At 39.2% G+C, this 21,276-nt stretch overlaps 1 protein-coding gene across 1 annotated transcript in view; it reads right to left on the bottom strand.

Moving 5' to 3' along the window:
- Positions 1-2,731: 2,731 nt before the first annotated feature.
- BZW2 (basic leucine zipper and W2 domains 2) overlaps positions 2,732-21,276 on the bottom strand; it is a 56,805-nt gene continuing 38,260 nt past the window's right edge. Inside the window, exons 7-12 of the mRNA XM_033071086.2 lie at positions 17,905-18,014; positions 15,910-16,080; positions 15,365-15,511; positions 11,343-11,481; positions 4,836-4,958; positions 2,732-3,188 (exon numbers count right to left, since the gene is read on the bottom strand). Of these exons, the coding sequence (XP_032926977.1) occupies positions 3,160-3,188; positions 4,836-4,958; positions 11,343-11,481; positions 15,365-15,511; positions 15,910-16,080; positions 17,905-18,014 (719 nt within the window). The 3' untranslated portion in view covers positions 2,732-3,159. The remainder of the gene's footprint in view (positions 3,189-4,835; positions 4,959-11,342; positions 11,482-15,364; positions 15,512-15,909; positions 16,081-17,904; positions 18,015-21,276) is intronic.

Raw genomic sequence — 21,276 nt, 5'->3', positions numbered from 1 at the left:
CCACCTGGTCCCGTCAGCAGCCCCGAGCCCTCACGGCCCGAGCTGAGCCAGTAAACCCCGCCACCCCGCAATTCTGTTACTATTTGGCAACTTTGTTGCACACAGGTCCTCACTGAGAACGACAGAGCGGCTTATAATTGGGTGCAGCTTGTGTATGGACAAAGAACAAAATGTTTGCCAACAGCTGGCAATGCGGCTTATAGTCAGTGTGGCTTGTAATCGTGAAATTACTGTACTGACTGCAGTGGGCTGCAAGCTCCCTTTGACAGGGCTCGACATAGTTAAGACAAGGCTGCAATGCAATTAGGTAGTTGGACCAGCAAGAAATAGGAACTGTGTCAGCCCTTTCAGATTCATAACCAGCACTTTAACCAACCTCACTGTAAAACCTCACTGTTACATCCCAAGGATGGTCTCTCTCCTGGAGAGCACTTGTACACCAGAAGAATGTTTTAAAGCAATGTAATTGGCTTTCTTAGTTAAAAACCTCAGCATGATTTCAGAAGGGAGAGGCCAGAATAGAAGAATAACCTTCAAATTCAGCAATCCCCATTTTAAAGCGCACCCTATTGCAATTTATTGTAAAGTAAAATATGTACAGTTAAGATCGCAGTTTCAAAATTGAATGCCATCTATTATGTGAAGCACATTTTCTATTAAGTATCTTTTTATTTTTATGAGACAACTGATTCCATATTTAAAACATGCATTTGGTGCTGAATGTAGCTTTGAGTTCTCTAGCAGAGGAACACTAATTCAAGAGCTGTGTTGAAGAAATTCCTTGGGTTGGGAACATTTTAAACTGAAATACACATTCTCTGAAGGCTTCAAGGGAAGGGCACTTCCCCTGAAGGGAGTCACATCAAAAACTCTGCTCAGCTTCTAATCTGCAGGTTTCCTGAAAAACCTTATCAGAATATGCTTTTGTACTGACATTCAGTCTGATGCAAACCAGATCTATTTGTATGTGCCCCTACCTACCAGCATATATGTGAAATGCTGGAAGAAAAAATACTCATGTAAGTTCCCATCTGATCTCAGAGATTAAGTGGGAAAAATTCCTGAAAACTAGATTCAGAAACTGTTAGTGCCTAATAATTTTCCTGGGGGAGGGCAAGCTGAGAGGAGCTCCCAGGAGCAACAACATTAGGCATGATATGAACACAGAAGACGTTTGGGTTTTGGGCATGGCCTGACTGAAAAGTGAACAACTCCTGTCAGCCCAGAGTGCAACTCCTCACCCTGCTCCAACTCACAAGTCTCAACTTGGCCAGCAGCCTTGTGCTAAAAACACCCATTTCTCTCCAACACAATGACTATAAATGGAGCTAGGACAACTGTGTCAGCAGTCACAGAATATCTCAACTTGGCAGGGACCTGAAACAATCATCACGTACAACTGGCGCCTGGCTTGGAGACACCTGAACTTCAATGCAGTGGATCGACTGAGCTTTGCTTTCACCTGCAGTGTGCTGGGGGCACAGTTGAGGCAGGCACCTCAGATTTGCTGCCTTTAGCCTCGCAGTGCTCTTGCAGCCGATGATTTCTGTCTCCAGCAGATGGCCCAGCCAGCCCGCAGCTGTGCCTGGCTCTCCCTGGCAGCCTTACTGCAGGGAAATGGGATTGGGATCTCTGCACACTACTCAAGATTGGCACCTTTGAGATTGGCCTAAGTTTAACATTATACAGAAAAATGGGTGTAGGTACACCAAAATAAATAATCATTAGTACCTCAGGAAACGGCAATTTTTAATTTAAGATGTTTTTAGCAATATTGGCTGCATATCAATGACTCAGTACTACCACGTCACAGCTGCAGAGTTCAGTGCATGTGTTTTCATGCCCAGCAAATTCATTTTCTGTAATAACAAGGACTAAAATGGAAAGTATGCAGCTAATGCATCAGTTCTGCTTTTTAATATGACTGGCTCTGGTCTTGTCGAACTTATTGGAAACATCACCATGCCATATTTCCCCTTCCAAAGATCTATACCGGTTACGAAAATAAATGCTGTACTAGATGGAAAGCTGGCACTCAGCAGCACTTGATTTCCACTTGCTAACTGCTGTTTACAGTAAAGCTAGATACATACTGAGACAGGACACATTCGTATTATCTGAGGTTTATATGAAGTGTTGACTTTCCCTCAGAAAAATCTGTACTATTTGTTAGCTTATTGGTTCTTAATGACAAAATACACCACTTCATTAATTGATTATGCCTTGTCATGCTTTTCCCCTGTAACAATACAAGCCTGGTTTTTCTAAACCTGATGTAAATAAATTTTATATTTCACATGTAATGACTTCTAGTCATGTATGTTTTGAAGTTAATTCTTCTAAAATGAGACAATTTCTCTTTCGAAATTCAGCAATTACCAAAAACCTGAGTGTAGTCTGGACTGAGCAGAGCACATTATTCTATATATCATTTGCATAAATTGTACCTCCAAAACTGGGATTCCGCACATTTGTTCCTGTACATTTTCTTTGAATTAAGGAACAGAATGAATCAATATTTGTTTTATGGAATATTGTTAATCTGTCTGAAATTGTTTGTAAGGATGGGAATAAAGATTTAACAATGATCTCTACACCAGTTACTACAGTTGCTGATTTTTCTGGGGAAGTATGAAAATGGTCTGTTGTTATTCTTGTGTGATTTTTACTTGAAGAATCATAAAAACTTTGGGAAGCCAGAACTTTTACATACACACTAATACCACAAAACTAAGATATAAAAGCCATTTATTCAAAAAAATGTGGTGGTGTCAAATCACATACACAAGCCAATATTGAGCTACAAACACAGACCAAACAGTTCTATAAACAGAAATTGGAGTGTTCATATACCATAGTACCTGAAAAAGACCGTTAATAAAAAGGAGTCCATAAGTATTTAATTTCATTTTTTCTATATGGCTCCTTGCTGAATGTCTTTGCCTAAGTTAGTGTACACTGAGCCAGAGGTAGAGTCCCAAGTAAAGCATCTAATGCCTCAGGGCTCCATTAAAAACCTTTATTCTTCTAAACAAAAGGAAAGTCTAGTCTATAGTTTTCTGTATGACACTGAAGTAAAGCCTCTTTGCTTGAACAGTATGGCATTCCCAAGCGCATTTGGCATTAACCTAGATTGAGACTGTGCTTTGTGGAACCACCTCAGTTCTCCTCCCCTTCAGACTCCGACTCTAGAAGAGAAGAGAATAAAACACTTCATGTAGGTTGCACAAGGACAATGATGTGAATAATTCTATAAAAATAACAACATATCCTTACAAAATGAAAATGAAAATTTTCACCACACCTAGTACTTCCTAGGAAAGGCTGGCAAATCAAAAAGAGCAAACAAAAAAGAAATACACAGTTTGAGATGAAGGTTTACTCTGCTGCCCTCTATGGTAGAGCTCTTCATTTACAGATCTGTCACTAAAATTTTCACCATGTTGTTATGAATGATTCTGGTCCTCATCTACAGAGCCACAAAATGTACAGCTGAGTTTAATAAAGGATCAGTATTGTTTGCTCACTCTTCTAATCTCTAGAAGTAGACTGTACTGCTCTCATCCAGGAAGCACCCTTAAAACTATTTGCTTTGCAAATACCAGTATCGGCATCACCATCCAGCCTATTTAGAAAGGCTAAGTGGTGTTACCCTACAGGAGGCATGAAACATGTACAAAACTAATTTTCTAATGATTTCTATAGCATAAGATATAGTTCATTTAGTAATAGAAGCAGAAGTAGTAGTAGTAACCTAGAAGCAGAAATACACATGCTGGTTTTGTAACCTGAAGCTATTTTGCATCATATTGCATTTCTATGTTCACCTGACAGGAAAGGGCTCACTGCCAAAAAATATTACACCATAGATCAGATTTCTGAGAGCAAACATGGTCTGCGTGTTCTTACAGAAACATTTTGTCTCCGTTTGTACTGGACTTTGTAATTAAGGACATCTGGCAGAGGGGACATGCAGGAAAGGATAAAAATAAAGAGCAACTGAGGCATACAAGCAGAAAATTAAAAGGGGGAAAAAAAGAAAGCATAATTTGACCAAGCTTGCCCATTCAAAATCTCAAGTGTGAAAGCAGCTGCCATTTTTATACTGCCATCTGAACATGTGAATTGCTGCTAAGTTTTATTTTTTCCTTGTCACTAGTACATATTCCCTCCAAGTTTATAAAATTAATTATATTAAATGGATGCAAATGAAGCCTAATAATTCTATCCCTATCTATTACACATGGATTTATATTCCCAACTAATGGGGAATTCTTTTTCCATGAAAAAAAAAAGATAACTTATTCAGTAGAAGTATTTTCCTATCAAGAACATGAGGAAAAGAAAGTTAGGGACTAAAGAAAGTAGTTCCCCTTCTAAATAACCCCTTTAAAGCAGCAAATACAGACCACATTATGTTAACCTGACCATTCAGCTAAAGCCAGCTTCAAGAGCCAGAGCACAGGCAAGAACATGCTATATGCCATTAAACATGGCAATTGCAAAAAAGGCACAGACAGAAAACTGTTTGGCTGCAGGTGTTAGCACCAAGGCACTTGATGCTGTCATCAGTGCAGAGTTCCTCCCTGCAGAAGCAAAAAGAGTTTATCTATAGACAAGTGGTACCCAATGAATAAAGGGCTTCACAGGGACACCATAATCACTAAAAAAGGAACAAGTGTTGTTAGGCTTTGGCATGCTTGGAAACAACTGAGACTGTCATGCCTGCTGTTTTGTATTTCGAGTCCTGAAAACTTCATATCCTGGTACAACTAAAATGTTGAAAAAAAAGTGTTTTGCAAAGAGTTTGCATAGTTCTTTAAAGGAGCTCATACCTTCTTCAGCGTTTTGCAGCCACTCCACAAATTTCTTCATCTGGTCAAGAAAAACACTTTTGCCTTTAGCAACATGTGCTTCTTTATACCACTTGAGGATAGCTTCTTCACTCAGAACATCAGCTGAAATACAGATCAGTGTTTGTAAAAAAAGAAAGTATTTTTTAGAGATTAGCAGATTTTGAACATGAGAGGAGAAAGATTTTTTTAAAAGGCAGCATAAAGCTAATATGATTGCAGTGGAATAAGCTTTGCATGATCTATATTAGGCTACAAATACTGAATATTGATGCATATAATGGGTTCCAGACGCAACAAAATGTGTAATGAATTAGGCTTAAAATAAAATATCAAATACTGTGCTTTTGTCAAGAAGAGTTCTTTATTCATCTGTTTTAAATGTACCACATAAGATTGCTGGATAAAAGAAATATAATAATCAGCTTGCACATCTTGGAAGTTACCACAATAAGAATTACCATGCTTTTTCTTGTTGTTTTATCAGAGAATGGTGCATGGTTCTAGAAGTATGAAGTGACAGATACCTCCTGACTTAAGAGACAGTCAGTAGGGATTTTTTGCAATCATTTCCTCCTAAAGGTCTTATATTGTTTGTAGCTAATAAGTTTTAAGGTCACTACTCAGACCTCCTATTTTAAGGGATTGGCTTGGATGGAGAGCACAGATTACATTTTTATGTCAAGCATCGGGAATAAAATAGCTGTCAGTGAGGACATGTGAGGCTGAGTACAATTCAGAATAAAGAAACACTAATAAATAGCAAGGACACTTATTGTTACCAGCATATGCAAATTTAGGTCTAGCAACAGACCTCTAGCCCCAGGACAAAGCTCCTGTGATCCAGCCAAGCCAAGTATCTCAGTAATTGATGGCTGTGGAGGCAAAATCTGGAATCCACAATGGCATTTTGGCAGTTATGTAATGCAAGAGGAAGAACAAACAACAACATCAACAACAATAAAAAAATCAAACTGTATTTGTTCTATAAAAAGACTAAAAACAGCTTTCTACACCTCATTAAAATTTCCATTCTTTTTGTCTTTGAACAAACTACCCTCCCTGCTCAAAATCAACACATTTATGTACTTCACTACTTCCCTGAGCTTCCTGATGCTGTCCCACCACCCACCCACTGGGTATTTGCTTGCCAAGGCACCGACCCTGACCATCACCTTCTGCTTCAGCCTAAAGTTGGAGCAGATGTGGCAGGGAAAGGAAGAAGACAAACTGAAATAAATGACACTAAAACCCCAAAGCATCTGATCAAATGAGACAGAAGAGACACATTTCACATATGCTGTTGAATAATAAACAGATGGAAGCAACCAGGGATACGTTTGAACTTAATCAAAACTATTCCAAGACATTCAAAAGGAACTGAACATGAAATCTCCCTGAAAACTAGGAATTTAGTAAGTGCATCTGACTGGAAATTTGCCTTGTCTCTCAGGCACTTTTCCAAAATAAAACCTCTTCTGCAGTTTACTGCAGCTGACAGTAATGCTTAGAAAATACAGGGAAAATGGGACTGAGCTAGCTCTAGGCTTTTGCATTATAAATTGTACATACAAACTGTGCTTAGTGAACCTACCAGAGGCACAAAATCCACCATCTTCCTGAAATCACAACCTGCCACAATGAACTTTTTCTCCAATGTTACAGAAATGCTGGAGACAAGAAAGATGTTTCCAACATGTTGCATTAAATACTTGATGGCAGTCCTTAGCAGCAGTTCAAAGGCATTACAGTATTTAATGAATCTGGATTTTAACTTAGCAAACCTGAAAATATTTCACATGGACTCATGAACCTGCAGTTTAATGTAAAAGGGGGTGTGAAAAGATTACATTTACCTCAGAGTACTGAAGTTCACACAACTACATCTGCAAAATTACTCAGGGTATAACACATAAGGACAGGTAAAGAAAATCAGGAGAGATTACAGGAAAAACAACAACAACAACAAAACCCATGTACAGCAACCCTGTTCCCAGCTCAAGCTCTGGGGCACTGTGGACACTCACAAGTATGAAGCAGCTGTATAGAAGTGCTGAAGCCCATTGCTGCATGACAAGTCACATTATGAAGGAATACAAGGAAGCACCTCCAGGTAGGCACACAGCTCAGTTCAAAAGTAATAGGACTCAAGTCTGTTTTTTTTTATTTGAAGCCTGTAAGCCCGATGTTTTGTTGCCAAAGGGGAAAGTGCAATTTCTCCCTCCCTTCCCAAAACCCCAATCTGATAAAAGCAACATGTAATCTCACAGTGTGCCTCAAAGATTAAAACATTTGCCAGTCTGAAAGGTGAAAAATTTGCCTGTATTTAACTCCATGGCAATAAACCTCCTACCCTAACAGAGAAGAACAAAATGCCCTGGACTACAAAAAGGACAACTGCAATGTTCCTTTAATTTCTAAGAAATATTATGTGTAATACATTCATGCCTCCAGTGCTCATAAGGGATGGCATTCTCCCACCAGCACAAAGATGCTCAATTCAACAGTCATGTGGGACATGGTGTATTTAATCATACCTCTAAGTTGCTTTGAAGCAGTGGGAAGGGAAAACGGAAGGAGGATGAAGGGAATGACTCATTTTGTATATATATAGTTATTCCTCATTAAAGTTGATTATAGATATATTTTAATGGCTGAAGCTGAGCACTGCAGTTTGTGGGCGTGTGCACATCATTTTCACTGCAGTCCCAGGTGATGTCAGCCCCAGAGAGATGCTTTTCCTGCAGGTGCAGCCAACTGCCACTTAAACCACCCACAGCCAGAGCCTCCCTCATGAAAGGGAGAAGCTGCAGAGCAGGGAGACTGAACAGCCCAGTCTCCTTTCTCCAGGGTTAACTGGAAAGTTACTTGAAGTTCAGGTCTCAGCTTTGCACTCAATCACCCAAGTTCAAGAGAACTTCTGCTTTTAACTCAAACCACATAGCCACGGGCAGTAAAGGGAAAAGCACACCCTGGCAGCTGCCAACATAGTCAATCAGTCTGCAAAATTCAACTCTATTGCAGCTAAGTCAGCTGGGAGAACAGAGCCTTCAGGCAAGGGTTCTTTCAATGCAAGGAATGTCACCCACTGTACAGTTAAAGCCTTTCTGGTTTGTTTTGGGCTCTTCCCAGGAAAATTTTGTATTGAGTACCACAAAAACTACTTGAATATTGAAGCTATTTAAAGATAATTGTGATCCATCAAAAACCAAAAATATTATATGAAGTGGAACTTGAAGATTCCATTCTTCTAAGTGTTTCCTACAGAGTTTGAGAATCTCTGTCAGTCTGCATCACTTGCTGTACTGCAAAAGAATATCTCTGAGGTTTAATTATGCCTCAAACCTACTTCACGTGTACTTGCCATCAGTTATTTCTTCTTGTATTTTGTAAATGCTGTCTTGAATTCTAATGAAAAAGTACACAGAGGCTTTGTGCTTGCCATTCAAAGGATGAAATTCTGATCTCATGAAAGGAATGACCATTAATTTCAACAGTGTCAAGATTTCACATTTGAAATTTCAAGGATAGACATAAAGAATAAACTAAAAGGATCAACAGGTGAATATGATATGCATATATAGCATGTATTCCAATAAAAACAGTGCTTATTTTTCTAACAATTAAGGGACACACTGCAAGGAACTAACAAACAACATACATCTTACAATGCAAGCAATGAAATCAGCAAACTTACTGAGTGCCACTCAGAATTCAGCAATTCTTATTTTGCTACTGGCTTTTAGATCTCAGCCAAAACGCAGCTGTCAGATTAACAACTGTCCTGGCTTTAAGTGAAAACCAGAGAAGCAACATTATAACTGAGGATCAGTATAGAACCGGACAGCTTATTTTTTTCTATACTGTCTCAGGAACACAAGGGTAGATAGTAGTAATTAAAATACAAATGATAATAATGATGATGATGTCAACAAGCTTTAACCAGCTACAGAACTACTTTTGTAAATTATACCTACAAGCTGGTAAGAAGCTGCTGCTACTCAAGGAAAAATAGGGCTTGGGTTTCCATTGGGGAAAAAACAGAAGCTCCTTCTTGTTTAGAGACAGAATAAGAAATTAAAAAAAAAAAATCAACACCACAGACTTTTTTAGCATCAAGATCTAGGTGCTAATGAGCTCCAGCTGTCAACATGTTCAGGTATTCCCAGGTAATTCACAGGAAAGTAATCCAAGGGCTATTTCATGATGGAAATATGGAAAGCATTGAGGTTCAAGATGTTGGACATGCTGATAAGAGTAGTCATAGAACTAAATTAGTTAAAGCGTGACTGGCATTAGGTGCCTATCATCACTGCTGACTATTTTTATGCCCAGGAAGCACTCCCTCATAATGAGTAACAAGCAAGCAACAAACTGTCCACATTCATGCTGGTACAAAACTGCATTTTAATCTGCCCATTCACAGATATTCAGATACCTTTATTTGTCACTAGATGAAGTTCATTAGGGACCCTGAAACCTCTCCAGATCTTGTGCATGTTCCACTTAAGAACAACAGAAAGGGGAACAAGGCTGTCTGCTGTTGCCTCACCACTGACACAGCCAGTAAAACTTTAGGGGGATTTTTTCCTCGGCTATTAGGAAACAAAAGATATGCTGTCATTGGGAAGTTATCTAAATAAAGTGTATGTCTCTAAAAAGACTTGATGGCTTGTTTTTAGTGGTTAGATATGAACTGGGGAGAAGGAGAGGGTGAAATCTACCAACACTGAAACAAAGAAGAGGCAGGAAGCAAGGCACTGCACAAACCACACCATGAGCCATTAAAGCTCAACAGAGTCATGCAGAAGAAACAGGAATTGAAAGACTAGTGCTCCCAGAATCTGCCCTGGTTGACAAAGTAGCATGTCCTCACCTAATGAACACTGTTTAACTCCAAAGCTGCCAAAACCAGATGGAGTTGATGCTCCCTGCATCCAGCACCCAGAAGGGCCCTGTGGCAGTGGTTGTAAGGTCAGGCAAGCAGTTGCCAGCAGGCAGCAGGTCTGTCAAACAGGGCAGATCCAGCTTCAGCCTAAATGGGGCCAGGAAGGGCTGGCAGCCGTGCTGCCGCATGACTGCATCAGATGGCAGAGGCAGGTGCTGCAGCACACCCGCCCCAGATATTCCAAGCAGGAGTACAGGCACAGCACATATTGCACATATTGGACAGACCGTACGGTAGCTCCAACATCACGTGAGTCCCAAACTGTATTGTGGCACCTGTAGTGCTGAGGCTGGAGTCTTCTCAGCCCTCTGAACAAGCCTGCCCAAGTAATCTCCAGAGTCAGAACAAGAGCACATGGGATGAGCAGAGTAAATGGGAACTAGGCTCTTCAAGCACGTTAAGTTTAATATACAATTCAGTGATTTATTTTCTGTTTAATTTTTAAATGCTTTAGAATGTCAGGGTTGCTCTTGCAGGTTAACACAGTAATTAATCTACAAAAATTCTGAAGGCAATCCCACACAAGACTATTTCTGGTTTGACCATCAGTTATGCTCTGAATGCACAGCAATTATACCTCTCATTCACCATGTCCGAAGCAAATGTTCTTTCTGAAAGAAAATTGAATCAATTGATTGCTGCAGCTTGCAGCTTCAAGTTGTTCTACAGTCATTAACAGTATTTACAAACTGTAGAATTTGAGGGCAGAAGGACAAGGTGCATTGCTTTTTCATTTACCATTGAGGCCATGCTATATTGAAAGAAGGATAGAAATAAATCCACATGACTCACTTCCTTCTGCCTTCTGAAACCATGAAATTATTTTAACAGTTGGAACTCATTTGCCTTGAACATGTACCTGGACTCAACAGGGTGAACAAAGATCAACATTAGGATCCTACTCCTGCTGATTTTTCTCCTCCAACTATTTATAGCAAGAACGTCAGAACAAACTGTTAGGCACCCACCCGTCACACGCAGTGCAAAAGCATTAGTCTCTATGACAACCTGATCAGAATAAACTTGTGAAGAAGTCAATTTCACAATAAAAATGAAACCCATCAAAACTATGGCACCTGCAAAAAATTGGCAGGAAAAGAAGAATGAGGAAAGCTCCTTCTGATAGGGAGTGAGTAAAAAAACCTCCAAATCCCTGAAAAATCTTCCTGCTAAGAGGGTTTGTACTTTCAAGGTTTCTTAAAATCAAGCTCTGATCTACTTTTGAAATCTGCCAGAAGTTTATAGAAATGTCTTCCTAGAACTGGTTTTATACAACGACTAAACTGCATTTGAAGTGACTGGACAGTGCTTGATCCTCCTTATGCTCCTTGAATATGGTACGAAAGACACAGAGGGAGAGAAGGGCTTGTTTTGGCTTTTCCTGCTGCCACACAGTCCTTTGAAGTATCAAAGCACAAAGCATTCCAGAGTTCAACACCAACATAGCCTTCTCATATGCACTACCTGGTGAAACATCATAGGAGAGTGGTTGACACTGAGAATCCAAGCACAGAATACAACAATGAATTATATATTTTTACCTTTATAAAAGAGTACCACTATCTTCTGAAAGGCTTTCATGAAGTGGATGTTGTCATAACAGTACTCCTGCACCTTCTGGAGTAGGATCAACTCCGACTGGCCTTGAGTGCTGAACACAGCAAGCAGGGGGGCATATTGCTGAAAGGAAGAGATGGTAAAAACCCAAATGCATGTCAGTGTACTTAAAAATAAACAAACTTTTTTAGAGTAAACATCATGAATGTCATCCTTGAACATGTTTTGCTGAAACTTTAGATTTACTTGCACACTGCATTTTCTAAAACGCATACAATGCATACACACAAATATCCATGATTTTTTGTAGCATGTTCTGCATGCTGTAAACTAAAATTCAGTACCACTTAGTTACTGAATTCTGTAAAATCAATTTATAAAGCCCACAATCTGGCATTACTTCTGTCATACATTTCACAATGCAGCATTCTATTCATTCAGGAGTGATACTTTACAGATGTTCATAACGTAAGACATCCCATGTTGAAATACATGGAAAAAGGTCTCCAGTTTGACAGGATTTTTAGAAGTCCCAGGAAACTGAATTAAAGTAAATTATTCCAAGCTGACTCTGATCAACTGTCCTTATTTTTTCTCATTACCACAGTCAAGAATATCATGACAACCTTTGGTAAACAGCAACATTTTCCAAGCACAGTATTAACTGCTAATGTTACTATGACAAGACAGTAATAGTAAATTTCATTGTCTTTTCCTGGAGTTGATAATAAAAAATACAGCAAAAACTTATTTGTTGTGCAATTTTTCCCTCTTATTTCAGATCTTAAAACTAAAAATTATGCTGAAGGACCATATCTTTCCTTAAAAGCTAGTGTTTATGTCCATATCTCTCTAATTTCCTGTCATCTTAGCCTGTGATGAGTCCAGCTAAGATTGCAATCTTAAATTTAGGGTAATATTAAGAGCATTTTTCAGAGATGAAGTTAAATTACCTTTGATCTTCAAAGACCCTAGTCAAATATTCCTTACATATTACTATTTCTTATCAGCTCAGTCTTTCTTCCAAATTTTCAGTAACCCCCAGTTTGGCATTCTCCAGCTGGATTTGCAACAGCCTGGTATCACAGAGTTCTGGTCTGAGTGACCAGGACTGCTGCTGGTCTTAGGTGACAAACCACCCATCACCCACAGCACTGATGGGCATGTTTAAAACTTCAGCACCTCTCTGCAAGGGGCTAAATCCTGTGGGGTTTACCCAATATGATCCATGGCAATACTTACTAAAACACATGAAAATCAACTGAAATTTGAAAGGGTGTTCCAAAGAATGTTTTACAATAATTATCAGCTATTTAAGAGAGCATGAAATCACAATAGCAACGAGCAGCTCAGCAGGCTGATGGTATTTAGTACTTTGGGAAGAAACTCTCTTAAAATGGCTAGATAGAGCTAACACCACAGGCCAAGTTTTTCTACTCCTGGCAGGTACAGTCACATCTTTAGAAACAACATCAGTGCTTTGGTAATAGCACTGAAAAATTTGTGCAGGCTTGAGCAGCTCTTTTTCCCTTTTTAGCCCTTGTAGCATCAAGCTGGTATCTAGGCAAATTGCAGGGAGGCAGAGCAATATACAGTGCAGTTGATTTAACACCATCAGCAGAACTCACCCCCATCCACACGTTTGTGAACTGCTGCTGTCTGTAAACATTAATAACTTCTAATAAAAATCCTATGTTATCAGTTTGGAAGTAAATTGTCTTCATTTTGCCACATCTGACTTTAATCCCTTCACATTCCTCCCTCACTTCTCAATTGGTACAGGTTCATAGTTATGAGTTTCACAAATGTCTAACTGACTAAGGAGCTCTCTTCACATTGCAGGCTGAGCAAGTGGCATTATTTTCCGTTTGTGCCATGTTAGGGAGCAGGGAGGGAGTCTGTGAAGCTCACCAAAGCCTTGCCCCCAGTGAGAATTGTCTGAAGAGTCTCCTCACCCATAGAGAACATCTCTTCTTTGCACTGGGGGAGGTCGAGGCACTAAGACCCAGTGTCACAGTGAGGTTACTGGGACAATGAGGAGCTTATTCTGTGAGATCCAGGGTTGAACAGCTTGCCCTGTCTCCTCCTGAGGTCAGCTCCTGCTAGTCCTTCCATATGGATGGCAGACATGACTTTTACTGCACTGTCTGAGTACTGCTGCTTGCCTACCATTAGGTAGCCACCCATACAGCAATGCTTTTTCAGATCTGTAAACTAGGTCAATACTCTGTGTTCTGACACATCTCTTCAGGGGTGCCTTGAGCACAACTTACTGAAAGAATCTAGTAAGTTAGAGACTGGTATCCAGATGCCAAAGCTCTGGCAATGTACTTTGTCAAAGTTACCTGTCAGCTAGAGCCACAGAAGAATAAATCCCACCATCTGGCATGTCACACATCAAGTATGTATTTATACACATCCCAGTCATGGTACCAGGTCAAAGCAACTGCCTAACTGTTTCCTGGGACACTGACACACAGGAGGACACAGAACTGAGCTCTGTATCATCCTAACACTGTTAATCCACTTTCTGGAGTTGGCTCATACACTGAAGTGGCTGAAAGCCCTAAGAAGGATCCACGATCTGTCTCCACTTATCCTGAAAGAAGGATGTGAAAAACACTGTTTCATTTTTGAAGACTGAACTGTGAAGAAGCAGCTGTCAAAGTCTAAATTTCTATTTCTAATGCTTCTGTTAAAATCTTATCCCTGAGTGCAAATAGTAAATACCCAATACAGATTTTCCTCTGTTTTTAGAAAGAGGATGTACCTAGAAAGATGCCTTTCTTATATAGCAAGATACCCCTAATTCATTTGGGATATATACATAGCTAAGGGATTGGGTCAGTGAGATGCATAGGACTAAACATCCAGTCAACAGGATTTGTACAAAGGCAGCTATGTTTCTCTTTTCCCAGAGTTCAAATATTCCAGAAAACATTTGTTAATTTGCCCTGCAGTACTAGACAGTAAATCTCAATGGATACTTTGTTACAATTCAAAGAGAGATAATCAAATTTTACATCAAAAGAACAAGAAAAACAATGTCTCTCCTCCTTCTGGAAACTATCTTGTCTTTCTCCTGCTATTTGAGCCACTTGAGAAAACTTGAAGGCATTCAGTCTTCCCATCAAAGACTACACAACACCCCAAGCGACTGCATTTCTAGGATTACTGATTGGGAAACCAAATTCAGACAAAAGGACAGGACCAGTCCTTGGGAACACCCAAGTATGGAGAGACATCCAATATGAAGAAACATCTATTTTATCATAAAGAATAAAGCCCAGATTGTTTCTGTTCCGAGGCAAAGCTTTGAAGCCCTGGCTGTGAGAGAGTATTCTGGTCATAGATTACCTGCTTAAAAAGACTAAGTCTGCTGAAAAGCCTCTTCTCTCAGATCCAGTGCCTGGCACTGCACAATTACTTCAGATTTAGATGAGGAACACCAATGATGGCAGTGACTGATGTCTCTGCATTGCTTTGGTGTTTCTTTTCTATCCCAAGGTCTTTAGAGTTTTGGTACCAACATGCAATGGTGGTACTGCAATATTGCAGTCTGTCTTTCTATGTATGCAGTTCCCTCATCCTCAAGGACAGTAGTTGGATCAGAGAATAATCACACTGGATGTACACACATTCCCAAGCCAGCTCCTGGCTCATCACTTGACAAGTATGAGCAGGCAGAGTCCCAGAAGTTGCTTAGCCCTGCCCCAGTGCAAGGAGCCTCTCAGGGATCTGGCACCCTGGGAAAGCACAAGGAAGAGGTGCTCAGGCTGTGACCACGTTGGCTTGCCCTGGCACTGTGGGACTCAGGGCACTCTATGAGCTGAACTACCTCAGTTTTGCATCCATTTGACTGAAGTTAGACTATACACAATGCTTGGTATGCTCAGCATCAGCCTTCAAAAATCTAAATCTGTATTTAAACAGGTAAAAACTTGAAAGCCAAAGAATGTATTCTGTGAATTCACAGCTTTCTTCTCCTCTTTATCCATGCACACACCTTTAGATGTTTGAGGGCCTGCTCTGCAACCAGTTCTTCTTTCTTGTTCCATTCCACAGCATTCATGACACAGGTCCAAAGGAGACCAATCACTGCTGGCTCTGGCAGCTCATTCCTTTTCATTTCCTCTTTTACATAAAGCACTACCTGGAAAAGGAAATAAGGGACATTTCCAATGAACCAGAAACAATGCTGACTTTCCAAATACTTTGTAGTCATTTAAAACACCATGGTGTAGAAGTATTAAGTAACAAAATTACAACAAGATTTTGTCCCTCCCCTCCAACCTAACACTTAGTGCAGTTTAAGGAAATATATTCTCACGGATAAATAAGGAAACCTCCCCCCGCACCCAACAGGCAACTAACTACACTTGGAAATCCAAGAGATATTTGTCTTCCTTAGTCTTAAGCACAGAGTGAATCGATGAATAAATTAAAATAGCTTAAAGAAAAACAGAAGAAATCTGTTCCTCTCTACCTAATGTTGATTTAAGTCTTTGATTATGATTATATAAACAGAAAGTTGTAAAAAACCACTTTTACCTCCTTAATTGGGCATTCCTGAGAGAGACGTTCTTGTAGTTCTTTTTGAAGTTCTTTACGAGTCCCCAGTGACTGCTGAACTCTAAGGAAATCTGAGAGCTCTTTTAGACCTGCTTCATTAAAATACTTGGCAAAATGGTCCACATTCTGCCGGTTGGCTGGAAATAGTTCCTAAAAAGACAGGAATGCTCTCTGTTAAACAACCAACTATGATTCTTGACAGAATGGAAAGAATGGACAGAACATTTTTAAAAAATGAACAGTGGGAATAACCTGTTACTTCACTTAAAACACTGCTTGTATCCACACTGGAAAAGTCAACACTTCATTCATATTGCAGTGCTTCACTGTAGTGGAGGTAAAAAATTACGTCCAGTTACATAAATAAGCTAATATCCACTCTATGTGAAGTGCATGTACTTGTGAATAGCCATGAGCCCAACATGTTGCTCAAAACAGTCCTAAGAGGAGCCACACTTTTTCCAGACTCCAGAGTCTTGAAGGGAAAGTATAAAGAAATAGATGGTAAAGCCATCAAAGGCAAAGCACATTCATCACACCCTCCCAGTGCATCTACACATTTATCTCTTAAGAAAAATACATTCAATAATACATAAGTGGGCAGGCAGCCTGGCCCACCACTAATGCATTATTTAACAAAAATCACAAAATCTACTACGTACTGTTAATATTAACTCCTGTAGGCATTTCTAATTAAAAGACACTGTCAATTTATTAAAGTCCAGCTACTTAGAAAAGTTAAAAGTTAAAATTATTCCTAAAAACATTATAGAAAATGCCCCATCTTGGAAAGCATTCCATGGCATTTGCTTACCATCCATTCTTGGTGTCCTAACAATGATCTGTGGGATGGATAGCACTTCTTTTTAACAAAGCAGCTGATGACTTTCCATCTTAATCCATGAGATTAAGAAGAAACTTTCATGAGGGTATCTATGCTAGGCAACATCATCTGATACTTTACAGTTGTTTAATAGAGAAGATTAGTGAGAGCCAACAGCTGAAAGTTTAAGTCAGTCAAGCTTGTAACAGAATTAAGATGCAGTTTTCTTCCTCACCTCCCCTCCCCAATAAACAGTGTAATTAGCCCATTTCCCATCTTAATGGCAAATTATGTATGACTTGGACATTTAAAATCAAATACAAATTGAAGACATGGAGGGGCGTGGGAAGCTGCTTCACTTCTGAAAGATACTTGCTTAATTATAGATTATTGAGGTAGAAACAGGAAATACTACAGTCTTCAGACAGTGCTACACAGCAAGCGTGTTTGACTTGATTATTGCAGCAGCAATCCTTCTGAGGATTAAAAAACCCTAAATGATCTTCAGAAAAATACTGGGAGAAAAAGGCACATGAAATTGCTATATATTCATATATTCTCTGAATACCTTGCTACAAACCCAGAACACAGGTTTTGATTCCTAAGGCTGAAAGTCTTCCTGCACTACACCTGCTAAGTCTGCTGTTACCGCTGCAGGACCATTTATGATACCTAGATGGCTACTGCTGCAGAAAATTAGCTTACTATTCATTCACTACACTATTTAAACACTGCCGCTTCAAAAACTTAAATTCTAATCATAATTCCTTATACTTTGTATATTACTTACAAAATGAAATCATATTTAAAGAAATATAGCTTCTCATACCCATTTGTTGCTATGTTTTGCTAGCAGTGGTTAGAAAACAAAACCCATTTATTTAATTCCCAAGTCCCATATATACAGTCTCTCAGAAGGCATCTGACTACAGGAAAAATAGAGACAGAATGTGAAACCATGTGATACTTAATATTCCTGAACCTGTATCAATGCTACAGCCATAACAATATTGCTGTGTTTAAAAACATTTTAGAAATGCTAACAGAGTCTGAGGGGGAGTTAACATGCTTACAGCAAACTACCATCTGCATTTCATTTTCTTCTTTTTCCCTGGGAGAGATAAAGATTATTGAAAATATATTGTACTTACTAGCAATCTCTTATCGAGGTTGGCTTTTCTTAAAGCAGAGGTAACAGAATTGGCATCTTTCTCTGCCATCCATGCTTTAAAAAGCTTTACAGCGAAAGAGGCTGCAATCCCTATTAGAGAAAAGGACAAAAGACGTTTCAGCAATTTTCAACATAAATTAGAGTTGATTATAAGAAGTTCAAGGTTACAAAAAAGTTACAAGACTGTGGAATGAAAATACATTTATGACAACAGAAACAAACACATCACACTGAAACGCCTATTTTTTTCTCTAATGCAAAATTAGTTTTCTGAATTATGCTAGATTGCTTGAAAATCTTTTTTGCCCATCTCCATTCAGCTGTTCAAAGATTTTCTTTGCAATTATTTTTCCTACATTCCCAATTCACAGACTGAGTACAGTGCAAAAAGAAAAATTATGCATTAAACCAACAGGAAACTACTGGCACAAAACAAATGATAATCAGGAACAAGAACTTAAAAAAACCCCATATCTTCAAAAGTTTTTTCAGCAAATCCTAGAATAGGGTGAAATAACTTCGCAACTTCAAGGTGACTGATAGTACTATGTCCTCCTAGGAGGCATTTAGTAGCCAGTTGTACCAGGCACAAACACTGTTTTAAGTGAAAAAATTCCTTCCTCGAGGCACAAATTAGTGTATTAATTATTAATTAAATACACAAATTTTGTGTATTAAATGAAATGAACTCTACCTCTACTAGCTGTGGATTTCCCAGAGGAGTTAATAAAGCATTAAACCCACACCTCTTATTTCCTAGAGCTGCACCATTCTCCACTGCAGGAAGCTGAAGGAAGCTGAAAGGGCTCAGAGATGGAGTTCATCCTTGAAGAAGGTCACCTAAGGTCAGCTGTGATTTTCCATACTACACTCATACCAACATCAGGGCTACTGAAGGCAGTGATAATGGTAATGCATAATGAACAGCACAATCCTATGCTACAGTTGGCCACTGCAGTTTTCTGGTCTCACCTCCAGGTAGTCCAGAAGCTCTTAGCTCTTAAGGACCTACTGGTGAGAAGGAGCTTCATCACTCTTAGCACCTTTATAGATAGATAATAATTATTTTTATTTCTAGGATACTTTGACTTAAAGGAGTCACCAAACAAGAACAGAAGAGACTATTCCCAGACCACTGTAAAGTTCACTAACAGTCTTTACACATCTTGACTGTTATGGCAGTTTTGGCAAGGTTATTTCAGGAGCTTAGTCATAAGACACGATCCTTAGAGAAGTGCTGTACAGAACCAGGGATGCACAATGCCATGCCAAGACAGGCTTGGCAAATTCTTTGAGCTTGTTTTAAATGTTGGACAAGATGCAGCAAACCTAAGTGCTGCAAGCTGACTAGCCAAGACTCACAAATCTTGGTGAACCAGTAGGTGACTTAGGCATAACTTCCACTGCAAACACTTCAGCATATCCACGTTCTTATATGCTCAACACCAAAATTGAATGGAATGGTCTCTGCCACCAAGCATTGTCCTAATAGATGTATCCTACACTTTTTTCCTAGCTTTAGCTTAAAACAAAATAAGTTTTATGCCAGTACCAGTATTAAAGGGTGTGCTGTTTTCAGCTGGGGTAATTTTTTTCACAGTGGTTGTATAGAACTTTATTTTGGATTTATACTGAACACAGCGTTGATAATACAGATATGTTTTTGTTATTGCTGAGCAGGGCTTACACAGAGCCAAGACCTTTTCTGCTTTTCCAACTGCCCTGCTGGCATGAAAGTTGGGAGGAGACAGAGCTGGGACAGTTGACACCAACTGACCACAGGGATATTCCAGACTGTATGACATCATGCTCAGCATATATCAGGTGGGGAGAAGAAGCAAGTGAACATTTTAAGTACCTTCCTAAGCATCCATTACGTGTGATGGACCCCTGCTCTCCTGGAGGTGGCTGAACACCTGCCCATGGGAAGCAGTGAACTAGTTCCTTGTTTAGTTTTCATTGTGTGCAACTTTTGCTTTCCCCATTAAACTGTCTTTCTCTCAACCCCAGAGTTCTTCAGATTTTACCCCGCCCATTCTCTCCTCAATCCTGCTGGTGTAGGAGCAAGCAAGCAGCTGTGCGGGGCTTGACTGCTGGCTGGGATTACACCATGACAGAGACAGGTTGTTCTAGGGCTTCACTACCCACATATTTTCAAACTTGCTTCTCATTACAGCCCAAGTTTATCACTGGCCTGTTCCTAAACTCTGTGCACGTGCTGCCACTCTTTTCCTTTAAATAGCTCTTCTCTTTTCGTTTGCTTCGCTCTTTTTCTCCCTTATTTGCAGAAAGTAATTTCAGCCATTTATTTTATCGACTAACCCTTAGCTGCTCTTTGTATTTGCATAACTTTGCCAGCACAGGGCACATTTAACCCTGAGAAGATTCCACCACCACCTAGACCTTTCTCTATCTCTACTACAAGTATGTCAGCAATCCATGAAATATTATTTTGTTTTCCATCTATATATAACAGACAACACTAAAATAAGGTAATCTAAAAATAAATTAAATTTGCACTCAAACTTGACAGATCTCCCATACACACAATCTACCCTCATCTCACTTTCAGCCATTTCCCAGCCAATGTTACAAGTCCAATGCTGATCAACAACTCCCTCAGCTCACCTAATTGTTTCTTCATGTATTTTAACCTCACCTGCCTGCAGCATTGCTTTTTTTGTAAATCAAAGAAATCATTGAGTTTATTAATGTATGATCTACTTGCTTTGTTCCCTATTTTTAAACTATCTTTGCATCTTCAATTATTCTCACATAAAATACCTACCCCACAATACTGACTGAACAATCTTTCCTCAAATTCTGTCAAGAATACATTTTTAGTACATATAAAACAAGAACTAAAAGTATATGAAAGCTCTGGCAAAAGTTTGGGGTCCTAGAAACATAAGCTCATAATGCAAATAAAAATTGTATTCTTAAAATGCTAAATTTAAAATATAACAATTTTGATGATTTTTAAAAATTTGAGTTTTCCAATGCATCTTGTCTTCCCGTAACTAGGAAGACTTTCATTTAATCACACTGCAGACAATCACCCTAAAAACATGGATTAGTGCTTTTGTTTGAGATTTTTCCTAGTTTAATTCTGATTCCAAAAGTTGTGAGTGATGACAGAGCAATACTGCAGCTGTGGCTTTTCTTTCTGCAGCATTTAGAAGACAAATGTAGTGGTTAGCATGCTGTAAATAAGAACATGAAGTTAGAATAATTTTTTAAAAAATGAAAATTAGAATACATTTTAGCTGATATGTAACTCTTTAACAAAACCAAAGAAAGGTCATGTAAACTGCACAACACTACCAGTACATTTGCAATCATATCAGGTAGT

The sequence above is a fragment of the Catharus ustulatus genome, chromosome 1 (assembly GCF_009819885.2).
Source record: "Catharus ustulatus isolate bCatUst1 chromosome 1, bCatUst1.pri.v2, whole genome shotgun sequence".
Taxonomy (NCBI): Eukaryota; Metazoa; Chordata; class Aves; order Passeriformes; family Turdidae; genus Catharus; species Catharus ustulatus.
The sequence above is the reverse complement of the archived record's forward strand: the minus strand, read 5'-3'. Positions and strand labels throughout refer to the sequence as shown.